We start from the raw sequence: 15,954 nt of genomic DNA, 5'->3' as shown, positions 1-15,954 counted from the left end.
CCAAAAATTGGAATGTGATTCAGCCAGCAGCAGCTGTAGAAAGCTGGCCATGACTTCACTTTCTGCAAGGGTGTTTGTTGCCAGCAATTTGTGATACAATGATACAACTGCTTGCCAACAGCTGAACAATATAAATATCCTGTCTGGCAAGTAGCCATGGGTTCAATTGAGGCAAAGAAAGAGCGATCAAAAACTTACCGATTGAAGGAAAAGCAATACCCGAACGTAATCCCTCTCGGTGTTCAAAATTTCATTTAAAACACAGAGCCTCAAGCGTTGCTGGCGGTCCGAATCTTTGGTGCCGTGAACACCGCCGTTATCATGTTGCCCGTCTTCTTCCATAATTTATATTTATCCAAAGAGTAGGAAAATAACACGTTCAATTATTATTTATACTTGGTTCACTGCAAAAGTATTCCGAGTTAGTTGCAGTTTAAGTCCATTTTCAACACCGTATCTTCAAACCCCAATGCAATGATGCGCAATGCGTATAAACTTCAACAAAAGTAACAAAAACATGCGTCTTTATTCTGATTTTTTTCTCTCTAGAAAAGACAGAGACACTGCAATAAACGACGAATGACTGCTGATCGATTTGCGAGATCCGATTCTGCGACAAGAAAATAACTTCAGCTGAGAATGTACAGCTCACATTAAAGGCTGAGGATTGCTAAATCACATGTTCTCGAGATGGTTAGTTGTGTGTCAACATAAGTTTTGAGGAGACGACAGCACATGATGCAGGCAGCAGTAATTTCACAGACTCTCAGAAGGCAGTCTGAAAAGCGCTTGTTGTCCTCTTGGCTTCTGTGGGGAATGAGAGCAATGCAACAACGTGCCAGTGGTCGCTTTCAGAAGTGCAGCAGTGTAGGGACTGTCTTTACGTTAACATTGCGAATTTAATTAAGTTCAACATCAAATAATTAATTCTGCACCTCTTAATTACATATGCCCAGTCATTCTTTCAATAAGGCTGCCTACTTATTTTTACTTTATGCATGGCACAAACCAGGCCTATTGAACAAATTGATGGGCAAGTCAATGGAACAGGCTGCAAATGAAGTCGACTGTTTTATGGATTCAATTTAATATTTTAGAGGACTGTCATTATTATGAAGAGGGTCTGAGAAACAATTTGCTACCACCAAGTTCCTACGGACTCGAGCACTGTAGTTGAACGCCAACAGCAGCAGTGTCCGATTTATAAATGTCAGCGCAAGGGGACCTCTTGTGGACTCATTCGTAGCACAGCATCAAACTCAAACAATCCACTCATGCAGAGAACATTAAAAAGTGTGATTCAACTTTATTCCTCAGACACCATGTAAACAAAGGTTGGGGATCAAAAGGATTAAATGAAAAGATAAGTTTTAATCAATGCAGGTTACATTCATGTTCCACTGTGATTCTCCCAGACAGTTGCATACATACATACATATTGTTTTTGCCTTTTTAAAAGAGGAATGCAACAGACAAACCTCACCATTTCTTATATTTTACATATAATTATTCCTTTCTGTACAACACAAGTTCTTAAATATTACCAAACAACAAATAAGTAATTCAGGATAAGATTAGCTATTGATTGTATGCAATTGCTTTGATTAATTAATATTCCATACTTTTTTCCTTAACAAAAAAAAGGTAGGCTATGTGCAAAAGCACATACATTCATAAAACCGTCAAAAAGTAAGACAATCTAATTCAATGATAGATTAAACATGTCATAGACTAAGGGGTCTATTTCAGACAAATAAATATCTATTCAAATTTTTTCCAGCTCCTGTGAAAAGTGTGTGTAAAACCCTCCATTGTCTACATTGTCTGAATATTATATGCCCACGGGGAGTAATTGGTGCCTGTAACTGGATTTAGATGTAGCCTATTACAAACAAGTTTTGTTTTTATTCGAATTTGACGAGAATTATTCACTGTTTTTTTGGGGGTCTTATCAATAGTAAATTGAATGTTGCTTTTTGACAACATCTGGCATGTCCAATTGGATTGGATAACAAAATAAAGGAAATACACAACTTGAAGCAACCACATATTTAGCCAGGGAGCACCTCAACACATCTAGAACTTATTTATTCATCAAAACCCAGCCTTTTCGCACCACCGCCAGCTACTGTACCCATAATTCCCACTGTGAAAATAGCTAAAATATTTCTGACACACCCCTGGACCTATAGTGCTACCGCCCCATTGCGTTAGGTTTGTTAAAATAGACCCTAAGTCTTTTCGTCATTTACATTTCACAAGATAAAACTATTCCTTGAGTATATTTCCAAACTGCAGACCACTGTAAAAAAAAAAAAAAATAGTAAGTTAAAAAAAAATCTATATAAAAATGTGCTCAGTGCATAAAGACTAAAGATCAAATAAATATGTATGGAGGTTTATCCTTTTCAATCATTGCCATAAATAAATGCACATTATTACAGGCAGACAGTAAAGGGTTCGCTTCAGGGCTTTTAAAAGCACAGTAAGTAAACAAAAATCGGTAAACCAATTGCAATACGCAAAGTAAACTCACGATTGTATAGATGGAATAAAACTGTTAATTTGCAGTGAATATGAAAATCTGTTAATTCTAATCATTTTCTGATTCCTAATCACATGTACTTGACCTTTCCTTAATACAACTAGCCTATCAGTCAACTTGCCATCCAATGAAACAAAGTGTATTTTCACATAACGTTTTCTTTTAGAAGATACAACAAAAAACATAATAGATCTTGAGACAATCTCACACATTCAAAGAGACCAACACCGTTTCTCCGTACACAAGGAGATGCATTTCTGATAAAGAAGAGCAATGCCTAGACACATCTGACAAAAAGTGTGCCTTCTTCAGAATGGAGAAGTACCATGTGCCATCAGCAGAAAGGAGAAGAACCGTATGCTCATCTTCCATCACTTCCATGTGTTGCATCACGCATCCAGTATAGACATGCCGTTGCGTGGGATGGAGTGACTGATCTGATTAGACTTGCAGACGAGACCAGAAACACCTCAGATGCAATGTTGACATCTGCAGTCTCACACAAACAGTGCAATATGACCTATATGTCAAAATGGTTCAGTGCTGGAACGAATAACACTGGTCTACTTCATTGTAAGAACAATATCTATGCAATCTCTCAGTTAGCAGCTGACCAACATTAAAGGGATAGTTCACCACTACACCCTAAAACTGGTATGAAAACAGAAGAATTTAGATAAGGGGGTGAAGTACCCCTTTAAATGTCTTTGCTTATTTTTCCATGTTTTGAGACTCAGTAAGTAAGCTGACCAATGCCTAATATTGCTGCAATGTTCAACTCCATTTTCTCAATGACATGGAAGACTTTGGACAGATACATGAGAGGAGAATGCTTTTTTTTTTTAAACGATCGTTTATAGATAAGATGTAAACACTTTCAAAGTAATATATGGATCCTTCGCGTAAAATGTCTTGATCCAACTGCAGTTCACCAAATCTCTCACCACAACCACCCGCACGTTATCGGCCCAAATCCCAGATTTGCATCCAAATCCCAGAGTCTCTCCTTCCTCTCCCCATCTGTATTGATATGATACATGTAAAATGATCAAGTAACCCTATACTAGGAGTCTGGTCCATCTACATTGAGGCTACATCTTCATTAAAAACAGAAACTCTAAAATGGAGAATTAAAAGGCCAATAACGTTGTCCACTCTTCATCATAATATTAAAAAAAGACCAAAATTAGATTATCCTATTGCAAATTATAGTGTCAGAAACTGGTGCCACAAAGCATAGAGTAGACTGATAAGGATGTGCAGTATATTTTCAATGCCAAGTGTCCCGAGCATAACTGGGGCTTAATAGCCACCAAAAAGACAGGCTCAGATGTGTTCGTACTACAAATGTACTGCTTGCACCTGGTAACAATTTTTTTGACACTGCTCTCGACGTCAATGGCAGCGTTTGACATAAATAACAAAATAGAACTGTATAAATATAGAGAATCTGGGGCTGTGTGTGTGTGTGTGTGTGTGAGAGTGTGTGTCTGTTAGTGTTTTTCAAAGGGAGGGGAGAGGTCAAAGGTGAACTGGCCTCCCCTCCCCCACGTCTTGGAAGAGTGAGGTGTAGAACTCGGGCTCCAGCTGCTTGTTGCGGTAGCGGTGCACGACGTCTGCAATCTTCTGCTTGCGCCGCACGTGCGGCGGGCTGTACGTCTCGCTCTCCAGTCGCTTCCGCCGGCACACGTTGATGACCGTTTGGCGCACCAGGAACCCTGGGTGAAAACAGCAAGTAGAATGTGACAATGAGCCAAACAAAATAGGAGTGGAATTTAGTCATATTTGTAGTTTGTAATATCCCAGGGGCAGGATGACAAAACCGGCAACACGGCAATGGGTAGAGAAGGAAGCATAACATAAATGACTAAGCCAGAGAGAGACCGTTGAAATTAATCTAGAGGTAGAAAGAGAGAGAGAAACAGAGAAATGAGAGATTAGAGAAAAAGAGATGATTTGGTCACCTAGTGCTCTGCGGCTGACCACCATGCCGTCCACCAGGGGGATGACCATGTTGAACTTGCCCATGGCCCCGTGGAGCCTGACCCGGAACAGACCCGTCTTTAGGGGGTGGATGAAGATCAGGGGCATGTCCTTCTCCAGGAGCCCAGACCTGAAGAGGGGGAGAGTTGAAGTGGAGGAGGGAAAGAGGTGCAGAGAGAGGCCGGTGGGGTTTGAAGAAAGACATGACATTTCCATTCTATTCAACAGGAAATATGAGACTTGGTCTTCACTATCACAGTGTGATGTAAACTAACCTACTGAAAATGTGACAGTGGATTTTAGAGTGGCCTAACTTTAATTTGACACAATATTGAAACACTTACTCAAGCTTAATTTACAATAGTTTTTGGTAAGTGTTTAGGGTTAGTGTTTGGTTGGGCGTGGGTCTTAGTAGCCTACCTGCAGGAAGTGCTGTTGTTCGCCTCCAAACCAGTACCGGTTTCCGCCAAGAGATCAGACAGAGGGAAGTTCTCTAGAGGAAAAACAATAACGGGGCCATTTGAGGGGAAACACCTTCAACAGTTTCTCACTTTGGTTTCTCACTTTCAAAAGGCAGGTCCTAACGGAACAGTAAAAAAAATCATGAGTGGTCTCATAACATTGTACAAGGACAGACATCAGAAATGACACAGAGCCATGATGACGTAAAGTGAAACTGTACTAGGGGACGCACAATGGTTTTTAGGGGAAGTTATCGGAGGTTGTTTACCGATGTCATCGTAGCGCTCCACCCAGACCACTAGCACCTTAGTCTCAGGCCCCAGGGGAGGGGCAGTCTTTCCTGTGGAGGACCTCTTAGTCTTCACCATAGAATTATGCTAGAGGAGAGAGATATAAATACACAGGCATAGGGTTGTCAAGACACCGTGAGATTTAATCTATTCCTCAAAAGAATGCAAGAAACCAGCATTCAAATATGTAAACTGTATCCAATGCATTAGTTTAAAAAGGGCCAATGCAGCCATTTTTATTTCAATATCAAATAATTTCTAGGTAACAATTAAGTACCTTAATGTTATTGTTTTCAATTCAAATGGTCAAAAAGGAAACAAAAATGTATTCCTTGCAAAGAGCCATTTCTCAAGCAAGAATTTTGCTAGGACTGTCTGGGAGTGGTCTAAGCGGTGAGGGAAAAACTGAAAACTAACTGTTATTGGCAGAGAGGTTTGGAGCTCTTTCTCATCAGTCTATTATCTCCTTTAATGCCAGGCATGCCAAAACTCAATCCCACCAAAACAGGTGGGATTTTTTTTCAAACAGCTCATCATAATTTTCCCAATTACACAGTATTATTGCAATCACGGTGTAGAAATATATATAAAACACCGAAAAAAAACACATTTTTGACTGCATTGGGCCTTTAAGTCTTGAAATATTTTTTGGCTATATAGGCCAACAAATTTTTATATATACAGTGCCTTGCGAAAGTATTCGGCCCCCTTGAACTTTGCGACCTTTTGCCACATTTCAGGCTTCAAACATAAAGATATAAAACTTTATTTTTTTGTGAAGAATCAACAACAAGTGGGACACAATCATGAAGTGGAACGACATTTATTGGATATTTCAAACTTTTTTAACAAATCAAAAACTGGAAAATTGGGCGTGCAAAATTATTCAGCCCCCTTAAGTTAATACTTTGTAGCGCCACCTTTTGCTGCGACTACAGCTGTAAGTTGCTTGGGGTATGTCTCTATCAGTTTCGCACATCGAGAGACTGACATTTTTTCCCATTCCTCCTTGCAAAACAGCTCGAGCTCAGTGAGGTTGGATGGAGAGCATTTGTGAACAGCAGTTTTCAGTTCTTTCCACAGATTCTCGATTGGATTCAGGTCTGGACTTTGACTTGGCCATTCTAACACCTGGATATGTTTATTTTTGAACCATTCCATTGTAGATTTTGCTTTATGTTTTGGATCATTGTCTTGTTGGAAGACAAATCTCCGTCCCAGTCTCAGGTCTTTTGCAGACTCCATCAGGTTTTCTTCCAGAATGGTCCTGTATTTGGCTCCATCCATCTTCCCATCAATTTTAACCATCTTCCCTGTCCCTGCTGAAGAAAAGCAGGCCCAAACCATGATGCTGCCACCACCATGTTTGACAGTGGGGATGGTGTGTTCAGCTGTGTTGCTTTTACGCCAAACATAACGTTTTGCATTGTTGCCAAAAAGTTAAATTTTGGTTTCATCTGACCAGAGCACCTTCTTCCACATGTTTGGTGTGTCTCCCAGGTGGCTTGTGGCAAACTTTAAACAACACTTTTTATGGATATCTTTAAGAAATGGCTTTCTTCTTGCCACTCTTCCATAAAGGCCAGATTTGTGCAATATACGACTGACTGATTGTTGTCCTATGGACAGAGTCTCCCACCTTAGCTGTAGATCTCTGCAGTTCATCCAGAGTGATCATGGGCCTCTTGGCTGCATCTCTGATCAGTCTTCTCCTTGTATGAGCTGAAAGTTTAGAGGGACGGCCAGGTCTTGGTAGATTTGCAGTGGTCTGATACTCCTTCCATTTCAATATTATCGCTTGCACAGTGCTCCTTGGGATGTTTAAAGCTTGGGAAATCGTTTTGTATCCAAATCCGGCTTTAAAAACTTCTTCACAACAGTATCTCGGACCTGCCTGGTGTGTTCCTTGTTCTTCATGATGCTCTCTGCGCTTTTAACGGACCTCAGACTATCACAGTGCAGGTGCATTTATACGGAGACTTGATTACACACAGGTGGATTGTATTTATCATCATTAGTCATTTAGGTCAACATTGGATCATTCAGAGATCCTCACTGAACTTCTGGAGAGAGTTTGCTGCACTGAAAGTAAAGGGGCTGAATAATTTTGCACGCCCAATTTTTCAGTTTTTGATTTGTTAAAAAAGTTTGAAATATCCAATAAATGCCGTTCCACTTCATGATTGTGTCCCACTTGTTGTTGATTCTTCACAAAAAAATACAGTTTTATATCTTTATGTTTGAAGCCTGGAGAGTGTGTGTGTGTGTGTGTGTGTGTGTGTGTGTGTGTGTGTGTGTGTGTGTGTGTGTGTGTGTGTGTGTGTGTGTGTGTGTGTGTGTGTGTGTGTGTGTGTGTATGTATGTATGTATGTATGTATATATATATATATATCAAGAACAGAAAAAAACTGACAAATCTTAGACTTGATGGTTCATGCCACTACAAAAACCCTGTTGAATCAGTCCTCTCAGTTGGTAGAGCATGGCGTAAAACGTATGCACAGATGACTAAGTTGCTTTGGATAAAAGTGCCTGCTAAATGGTATATATTATTATTAATGTAGGATTGTGGGTTAATTACCCTTTGGGAAGCTGCTAGGTTGTCTGAGTGGTTGGGGAAGAGCTCCAGTGTTAGCTTGGGTTGTTTTACTAAACTAGGCAGGTCTGTGTGTGTGTCCGCCTCCACTGTAGAGTCACTGTGCACCGAGGAATCCTCTGTAAACACAAAAACAGCTATCAGCCACCCAGGGATGGGCAAAACTGTATCTTCACATAGGCTGCATTAAAAAGACATTACACAACAACAACATCAAAGTTTGTCAGATGTTTTACACTTCAAAAGGGATCTACCATTAACATAAGACCACGTCCCAGGCCATCTGTTCTGCCACAATCCAAAATTAATGGAATAGGTAAGTGGACTCATCTTGACAGAGTACTTTCGAGGTCTGAAAACATCTGACAAACCTTAATGTAATGTCCCTTTAAGACAAAATAAAATGACAATTTAAATACAAAATACAAGCATTTGTAAATGCTGACCGGAGTCTGTCAGCGATGGAACGACAAAGGCGATCTCAGTCAGAGCGTCGGCGTAGTAGAGCACCTTCTTCTCCCCGTTGAATACAGAACCTCCCGTGTCCCCCGGTGGAGCTGCCTCCTCTATGGCGACAGAGCAAAATATGAAATATTACATACTTACCTCGTCTGAGATATAGAATTAGAATAAGAAAATGTGTACTATGGCTCGGGCTAACCAAGACATCTTTTGGCTATCACCCTGGCTTTATGAAGCATTACCTATTCACCCTGACCGAGACATAGAATTACAATAATAATCTTTGTTATGCTGTATCTATAGCGTGGTGAGTGGCACACCTATCTGTTGTGAGTCGTTGTCGCTGCTGCAGGAGTTAAGGGACCAGCTGGTGTCCAGGTGTCCGGTCCAGCCGGGGTGCCGGCCCACATCCACAGGCCAGCCCAGAGACAGCAGGAACTCCAGGAAGTGGGGCTGGACACTGGACGACGTCTCCACGTTCCTCAGGATCTACCAATTACAATGTATCATTCACACAGTGGATCAGGATCTACCAATCACAATGCATAACACAGTGGATCAATACAAACAGTGTAAACTGGCATGAGAAAATTAATCAAAAGTAATAAGTTCTCACCTCGTGGCTGGTTTTCTGTCCCGCCCTCACGTAAAACACAAAGACAGTGTCAAAAGGTCGGCATGGCAACAGGTCCAAGTAGGCGATGTCATCAAAGAACCCTGGCATTGAGGACTCCAGTCCGATGAGGTGAGGGGGTAAACGGCTGTTGCCCGGTTCCTGAAGTAAGAGAGTCAGTACAACGTGAACAGGTCATGCTTTAGAGCTATGGCCCCTTTTCAATCAAACCCAGAAACTGGATTTTGCGATAGGTGAAGGCAAGACGGTAGCTGACAGAAGGCTAGGCAGAGAGACCAAACATAGAATTGAGATAAATTATAACATTTTCCATAAACAACAGTGGCCAACCACTGACAAACTACAGTTCCCAACCACTGACATAAACTTCAGTTCTGAACACTATGAAACTACAGTTCCAAACCTTCAGTGCCTCTAGAGATAGGAAGCCGAAGTGAGAGAGGAAGAGGCGGGCTGTCTGGAACTCCTGGGCGGGCAGAGGGGGTTTGCAGTCAGTCAGGGGGTCTGGGAATGACTTGGAACTCCAGACGTCCTCGCTGTGGCGCTCCAGGGAACACTCATACTCAATCTGCTTGGTCATCATGCTGCGCAGCCTATCATGCTGCATCCCCAGCTGAGAGGAGGTCGGACAAGGTCAAGTTTGTGTGACTGGAGGCAACTATAAGGATGCAAAGCACTCACCAGGGTTAGGTTAAATTGGATTTAAATTCAGGAAGTAAACTGAAATTCCTATGAAACAAAATGTCTTAACTGAATTGTGACCCGATTCAGGAAACTAGGCGTATGTCGCAGGTCACGACTTCACAGGAGACGGTAAAAAAAAATGAAAAATGTGGTTTTTAGCAGAAATGCCTTCTCGAACATGTGAACTTTGATGTGCCTTAATAACAAACTTGTATGTCATCTGTAAATATGAATAACAATATTTAAATTATGAGCCTTGTTGGTTAAGCCACAGAAAAAGACAACTTTCCCACCAGCCATGATTGGCTGAGGTAATGAGCGGGCTGGACATGCAGAGAGAGGAGAGAGGATTGATCTGCCATATAGAAAAGGTTCTGTCTATTTGAGCTGGTCGGTCTGTGTTGGTAATCCTGTCGAATGCAGCCTTTTTTTAATGTAGTGTGTAGTGGAGCTGCATAAGTGTTTCTCTCCACTTTCTGGAGGATTACGTTTTGAAATCTGCAGAATTAGAGTATGATACCTAAAGATATGATACCTAATGATACCTATCTGCCTCCGGATTACATCTTCAAACTAAGGGCAATTGTGGCATGGCATTCGTGACAGGGAAACGCATCCATCACGCATGATGATGTATACAGGTAAGATAGGCTAGCATTAGCTAGCTAATTTCTCAGATGTTACACGTTTCTCATTTTGACAGGAAGTGGTTTTAATTCAAGCTAAAGTTTGTTAGCTAGCTAGCTAACATTAGCTGGCTGCCTATCTGATATTATTCGTATCCCAGAGCCGTTTGCTTTTCTAGTTAGAGCCTAATGTTAGCTAGATAACATTCAACCTGGTTGGTTAGCTCCCAGCATTTTCATGCAGGGTAGTAACGGCATGATTTGCCACTGTGTTAATTGTTGTTTAACTAGCTAACCTTAGCAGTCATTAGCTAACGTTACGTGATGTGTGTGATCTTACACGTTGTTTACCTAGCAAGGTTCATTGTTTACCTAGCTAGCTAGCTACAGTGGGGGAAAAAAGTATTTAGTCAGCCACCAATTGTGCAAGTTCTCCCACTTAAAAAGATGAGACTGTAATTTTCATCATAGGTACACTTCAACTATGACAGACAAAATGAGAAAAAAAAATCCAGAAAATCACATTGTAGGATTTTTAATGAATTTATTTGCAAATTATTGCACAATTGGTGGCTGACTAAATACTTTTTTGCCCCACTGTACATATCTTAAGCTAGGGTCAGAGTGTTGGACTAGTAACCGGAAGGTTTCAAGTTCAAACCCCCGAGCTGACAAGGTACAAATCTGTTCTGTTGTTCTGTCGTTCTGCCCCTGAACAAGCAGTTAACCCACTGTTCCTAGGCCGTCATTGAAAATAAGAATTTGTTCTTAACTGACTTGCCTAGTTAAATAAAGGTTAAATAAATAAAATAAAGTGTACAACACCCGATGAATATGGCCGGTGTCAGTAAACGTCGCAAAAAAGCGTAATGAAATTGTTGCTAGCAGAGCTGCTCAGGCTGTTTTCATTTTATCCAGAGGTAAACAAATCATCCGCCAGAGCATCAAGTTTGCACTCTAAAAACTCTCCGCGAGCGAAACGAGATGGGTGGGGCTAAAGCTTAAGAGGGTGTGAACAATGCTGAATGGGTGTAGACAAAGAGCTCTTCACTAGATACCAAAACATTCAAAGGCCATTTTCTTAAAAGTGAGTTTACAAGTTTATCAACATTCAAAGCAGAATTACTTTCCCATTGTTCCTCAAAAATGCAGTGTGATATACCATTTTGTAGCAGTCTCTACTTTTATCCAATGTAAAAAACAAAATGTAAAATGTTGCAACATAAAACCGAATCCAGGTGGTGAGTCACAATGTAAATGAAATTGACCCCAATCCTGACACACACTCAAACCTCACATTGTATAAGGGTTGTAAATATATTAGTGTATGTACCTGAAACTGTACCCACCCTATAATCTTAAACAATGCAAGTAAACCAAGTTCTGCCACAACCATACCTCTACCAAAACCACTGAAATCAAGAACAGATCAATGTTAGTCTAAGGGCTCTATTAATATCTGAGTGGCATAATTAAGGCAAAACAACAGTGTTCTGGCTTTGATATAATAGAGCCCCCAGTAACCCAGATTAGATAGTTAGGGAGTAACATAATGTGAGTATTCTCCATTTTCCACCCATCAGTGATCTGGTTAACCTTTGACGTGCCTCAGACTCCTGAAAGATGGGACAACTCACATGTGGGTGATTATTCTTCAGTGTGTATGTCACACTCGCTTCATCCTGTCAGTTCATAGAAGACACTTGACTCCACAACAACAATATACCCAAATAATATTAAGTCTCCATAAACACATTTTACTCTCTTTATGCTCTGTGCCAAATTTTCTCTTAAAAAGTCATTCACTTTAGAAATAGCTTATATTGCACTACATTTTAGCACTGATAAGGACTGTGTTCAAATACACTCACCTACCCTCCTCTACTTGCATTCTTTCCTTCCTTCATGACCATGGATAGTTGAAAGAACTGGATAGGTGAAAGAACTAACATGAAAACCTATCAAGGTACTTTCAAATTGTTAGTCGTGAAGGAGAGGATAAGAAAAGTAGGATTATCAAGAGTTTTGGCACTTTACCCTATGGTATCCTAACTATTGGGGTCGTGGTGCGGTTCGGTCCATCTCACCTCTTTGTTAACGATGTCGTCCAGGTCTGGGATGCTGACGTCGGCTTTGACCAGGGGGATCTTGTCCACCTCCTCAGGGAAGGGCCTCTGCTTGACAGTGTAGCGAATCCCCACGTCATTGTTAGGCGCTGGGCGGCCCTCAGGGACAAACACCTGCTGTAGGAGAGCAAGGAATTATTATATACAGTTGCGTTAATTTTAATAACAGTGGTGTATTCTTTACTGTTTAGTATTAGTATTAACTGCTGGTGTAAACATCTACCAAAAAGATGGGGTGTGTGTGTGTGTGTGTGTGTGTGTGTGTGTGTGTGTGTGTGTGTGTGTGTGTGTGTGTGTATATATATATATATATATATATATATATATATATATATATAAATAAATAAAAACTCAGCAAAAAAAAAAGATCCCTTTTCAAGACCCTGTCCTTCAAAGATAATTCATAAAAATCCAAATAACGTCACAGATCTTCATTGTAAAGGGTTTAAACACTGTTTCCCATGCTTGTTCAAAAAAACAAAAACAATTAATGAACATGCATTTGTGGAACGGTAGTTAAGACACTAACAGCTTACAGACGGTAGGCAATTAAGGTCACAGTTATGAAAACTAAGGACACTAAAGAGGCCTTTCTACTGACTCTGAAAAACACCAAAAATAAGATGCCCAGGGTCCCTGCTCATCTGTGTGAACGTGCCTTAGGCATGCTGCAAGGAGGCATGAGGATGCAGATGTGGCCAGGGCAATAAATTGCCATGTCCGTACTGTGAGACGCCTAAGACAGCACTACAGGGAGACTGGACGGACAGCTGATCGTCCTCGCAGTGGCAGACCAGGTGTAACAACATCTGCACAGGATCGGTACATCCGAACATCACACCTGCAGGACAGGTACAGGATGGCAACAACAACTGCCCGAGTAACACCAGGAACGCACAATCCCTCCATCAGTGCTCAGACTGTCCGCAATAGGCTGAGAGAGGCTGGATTGAGGGCTTGTAGGCCTGTTGTAATGCAGGTCCTCACCAGACATCTCCGGCAACAATGTCGCTGCACCAGACAGGACTGGCAAAATGTGCTCTTCACTGACGAGTCGCAGTTTTGTCTCACCAAGGGTGATGGTCGGATTCGCATTTATCGTCAAAGGAATGAGCGTTACACAGAGGGCTGTACTCTGGACCGGGATCGTTTCGGAGGTGCAGGGTACGTCATGGTCTGGGGCGGTGTGTCACAGCATCATCGGACTGAGCTTGTTGTCATTGCAGGCAATCTCAACGCTGTGCGTTACAGGGATGTCATCCTCCTCCCTCATGTGGTACCCTTCCTGCAGGCTCATCCTGACATGACCCTCCAGCATGACAATGCCACCAGCCATACTGCTCGTTCTGTGCGTGATTTCCTGTAAGACAGGAATGTCAGTGTTCTGCCATGGCCAGCGAAGAGCCAGGATCTCAATCCCATTGAGCACGTCTGGGACCGGTTGGATCGGAGGGTGAGGGCTAGGGCCATTCCCCCCAGAAATGTCCGGGAACTTGCAGGTGCCTTGGTGGAAGGCAAGAACTAGCAAATCTGTTGCAGTCCACGAGGAGGAGCTGGTAGCTGGTACTGGTACACCAGATACTGATTTTTACTTTTGATTTTGACCTCCCCCTCTTTGTTCAGGGACACATTATTCAATTTCTGTTAGTCACATGTCTTTGGAACTTGTTCAGTTTATGTCTCAGTTGTTGAATCTTATGTTCATACAAATATTTACACATGTTAAGTTTCCTGAAAATAAACGCAGTTGACAGTGAGAGGACGTTTCTTTTTTTGCTGAGATTATATATATACACACACACAAAGTGGCTTGCGAAAGTATGAACCCCCTTGGCATTTTTCCTATTTTGTTGCCTTACAACCTGGAATTAAAATATATTTTTTGATTTACACAACATGTGTAAAGATGAAGATTTGAAGTTTGAAGATGCAAAATATTTTTTGTGAAAAACAAGAAATAAGACAAAAAAAAACAAGAAACCTTAAGTATTCACCCCCCCAACGACAATACTTTGTACAGCCACTTTTTGCAGCAATTATAGCTGCAAGTCTATTGGGGTATGCTGCTTTAGCAGTATGCTTAGGCTCATTGTCCTGCTGGAAGGTGTATCTCCATCCCAGTCTCAAATCTCTGGAAGACTGAAACAGGTTTCCCTCAATTTCTCTGTATTTAGCGCCATCCATCATTCCTTCAATTCTGACTAGTTTCCCAGTCCCTGCTGATGAAAAACATCCCCACAGCATGATGCTGCCACCACCATGCTTCACTGTGGGGATGGTGTTCTCGGGGTGATGAGAGGTGTTGGGTTTGTGCCAGACAGTGTTTTTCTTGATGGCCAAAAAGCTCAAATTTAGTATCATCTGACCAGAGTACCTTCTTCCATATGTTTGGGGAGTCTCCCACATGCCTTTTAGCAAACACCAAGTGTGTTTGCTTATTTTGTTCTTTAAGCAATGGCTATTTTCTTGCCACTCTTCCATAAAGCCCAGCTCTGTGGAGTGTATGGCGTAAAGTGGTCCTATGGACCGATACTCCAATCTTTGCAGCTCCTTCAGGATTATCTTTGGTCTCTTTGTTGCCGCTCTGATTAATGCCCTCCTTGCACCTGGTCTGTGAGTTTTGGTGGGCTGCCCTCTCTTGGCAGGTTTGTTGTGGTGCCACATTCTTTCAATTTTTTAATAATGGATTTAATGGTGCTCCGTGGGACCTTCAAAGTTTCTGAATTTGTTTTATAGCCCAACCCTGATCTGTACAACTCTCCACAACTTTGTCCCTGACCTGTTTGGAGAGCTCCTTGGTCTTCATGGTGCCACTTGCTTGGTGGAGCCCCTTACTTAGTGGTGTTGCAGACTCTGGAGCATTTCACTTCACCAATTTGGACAATTTTGTGTATGTCCATTACATGAAATCCAAGTAAAAATCAATTTAAATTACAGGTTGTAATGCATCAAAATAAGAAAAACGCCAAGGGGGATGAATACTTTTGCAAGGCACTCTGTGTGTGTGTGTGTGTGTGTGTGTGTGTGTGTGTGTGTGTGTGTGTGTGTGTGTGTGTGTGTGTGTGTGTGTGTGTGTGTGTGTGTGTGTGTGTGTGTGTGTGTATGTATGTATGTATGTATGTATATATATATATATATATATATATAAATAATAATAATAAAATTAGTTAGGCTGTCTTGAACACATTCACAGCATGCAGTGTATAGACAAAAAAGTCTATACAAAAAAAAAAAAAAGAAGGAGAGTAGTCTAATCTTGACAGCTTCAGATGGTGCCTGCTCTTGGTGAAGGCCTCTATTCTGCTGTTGGATGGTGTTGCTGGAGTTGGCTCCATTAGTTTAGTATGCTAGCACACTCACAGTACGGAGTGAGTGTGTAAAACTGGCAGACCAAGGTGGCACAGTGGGCCAACTCCTCTCACCCTCTGGTTGGCCCGTGCTCCTCTGGGCTGGTGGAAGAGTTGCATAGTCCAAGCGTGTCGGCCGGCCATGCCCCGGATTAGGACCGTCACTGACGGGCTGGGGTCTGAGAAGACAGCAGAAGCA

General features: G+C 41.6%; 2 protein-coding genes across 6 annotated transcripts in view; both read right to left on the bottom strand.

Moving 5' to 3' along the window:
* The window catches only part of prex1 (phosphatidylinositol-3,4,5-trisphosphate-dependent Rac exchange factor 1), a 113,484-nt gene extending 112,651 nt beyond the window's left edge, over positions 1-833 (bottom strand). The window contains exon 1 of the mRNA XM_036988120.1: positions 199-833. Within this exon, the coding sequence (XP_036844015.1) occupies positions 199-342 (144 nt within the window). The 5' untranslated portion in view covers positions 343-833. The remainder of the gene's footprint in view (positions 1-198) is intronic.
* Positions 834-1,286: 453 nt separating this feature from the next.
* Positions 1,287-15,954, bottom strand: part of LOC110532181 (ral GTPase-activating protein subunit beta) — a 46,159-nt gene continuing 31,491 nt past the window's right edge. For 2 of the 5 annotated variants that reach the window (XM_036988117.1, XM_036988118.1), the window contains 12 exons: positions 15,831-15,934; positions 12,370-12,525; positions 11,920-11,964; positions 9,376-9,585; positions 8,955-9,113; positions 8,659-8,827; positions 8,323-8,442; positions 7,862-7,995; positions 5,259-5,367; positions 4,949-5,021; positions 4,510-4,658; positions 1,287-4,263 (listed from right to left, as the gene is read on the bottom strand). In XM_036988117.1, coding sequence (XP_036844012.1) covers positions 4,067-4,263; positions 4,510-4,658; positions 4,949-5,021; positions 5,259-5,367; positions 7,862-7,995; positions 8,323-8,442; positions 8,659-8,827; positions 8,955-9,113; positions 9,376-9,585; positions 11,920-11,964; positions 12,370-12,525; positions 15,831-15,934 — 1,625 coding nt within the window. In that variant the 3' untranslated portion in view covers positions 1,287-4,066. The remainder of the gene's footprint in view (positions 4,264-4,509; positions 4,659-4,948; positions 5,022-5,258; positions 5,368-7,861; positions 7,996-8,322; positions 8,443-8,658; positions 8,828-8,954; positions 9,114-9,375; positions 9,586-11,919; positions 11,965-12,369; positions 12,526-15,830; positions 15,935-15,954) is intronic. The other 3 variants (XM_021615854.2, XM_021615859.2, XM_021615853.2) reach the window with 2 other exon arrangements.

This window comes from Oncorhynchus mykiss, chromosome 9 (assembly GCF_013265735.2).
Source record: "Oncorhynchus mykiss isolate Arlee chromosome 9, USDA_OmykA_1.1, whole genome shotgun sequence".
Taxonomy (NCBI): domain Eukaryota; kingdom Metazoa; phylum Chordata; class Actinopteri; order Salmoniformes; family Salmonidae; genus Oncorhynchus; species Oncorhynchus mykiss.
Note: the sequence above shows the minus strand (reverse complement) of the source record. Positions and strands in the feature narration are given on the sequence as shown.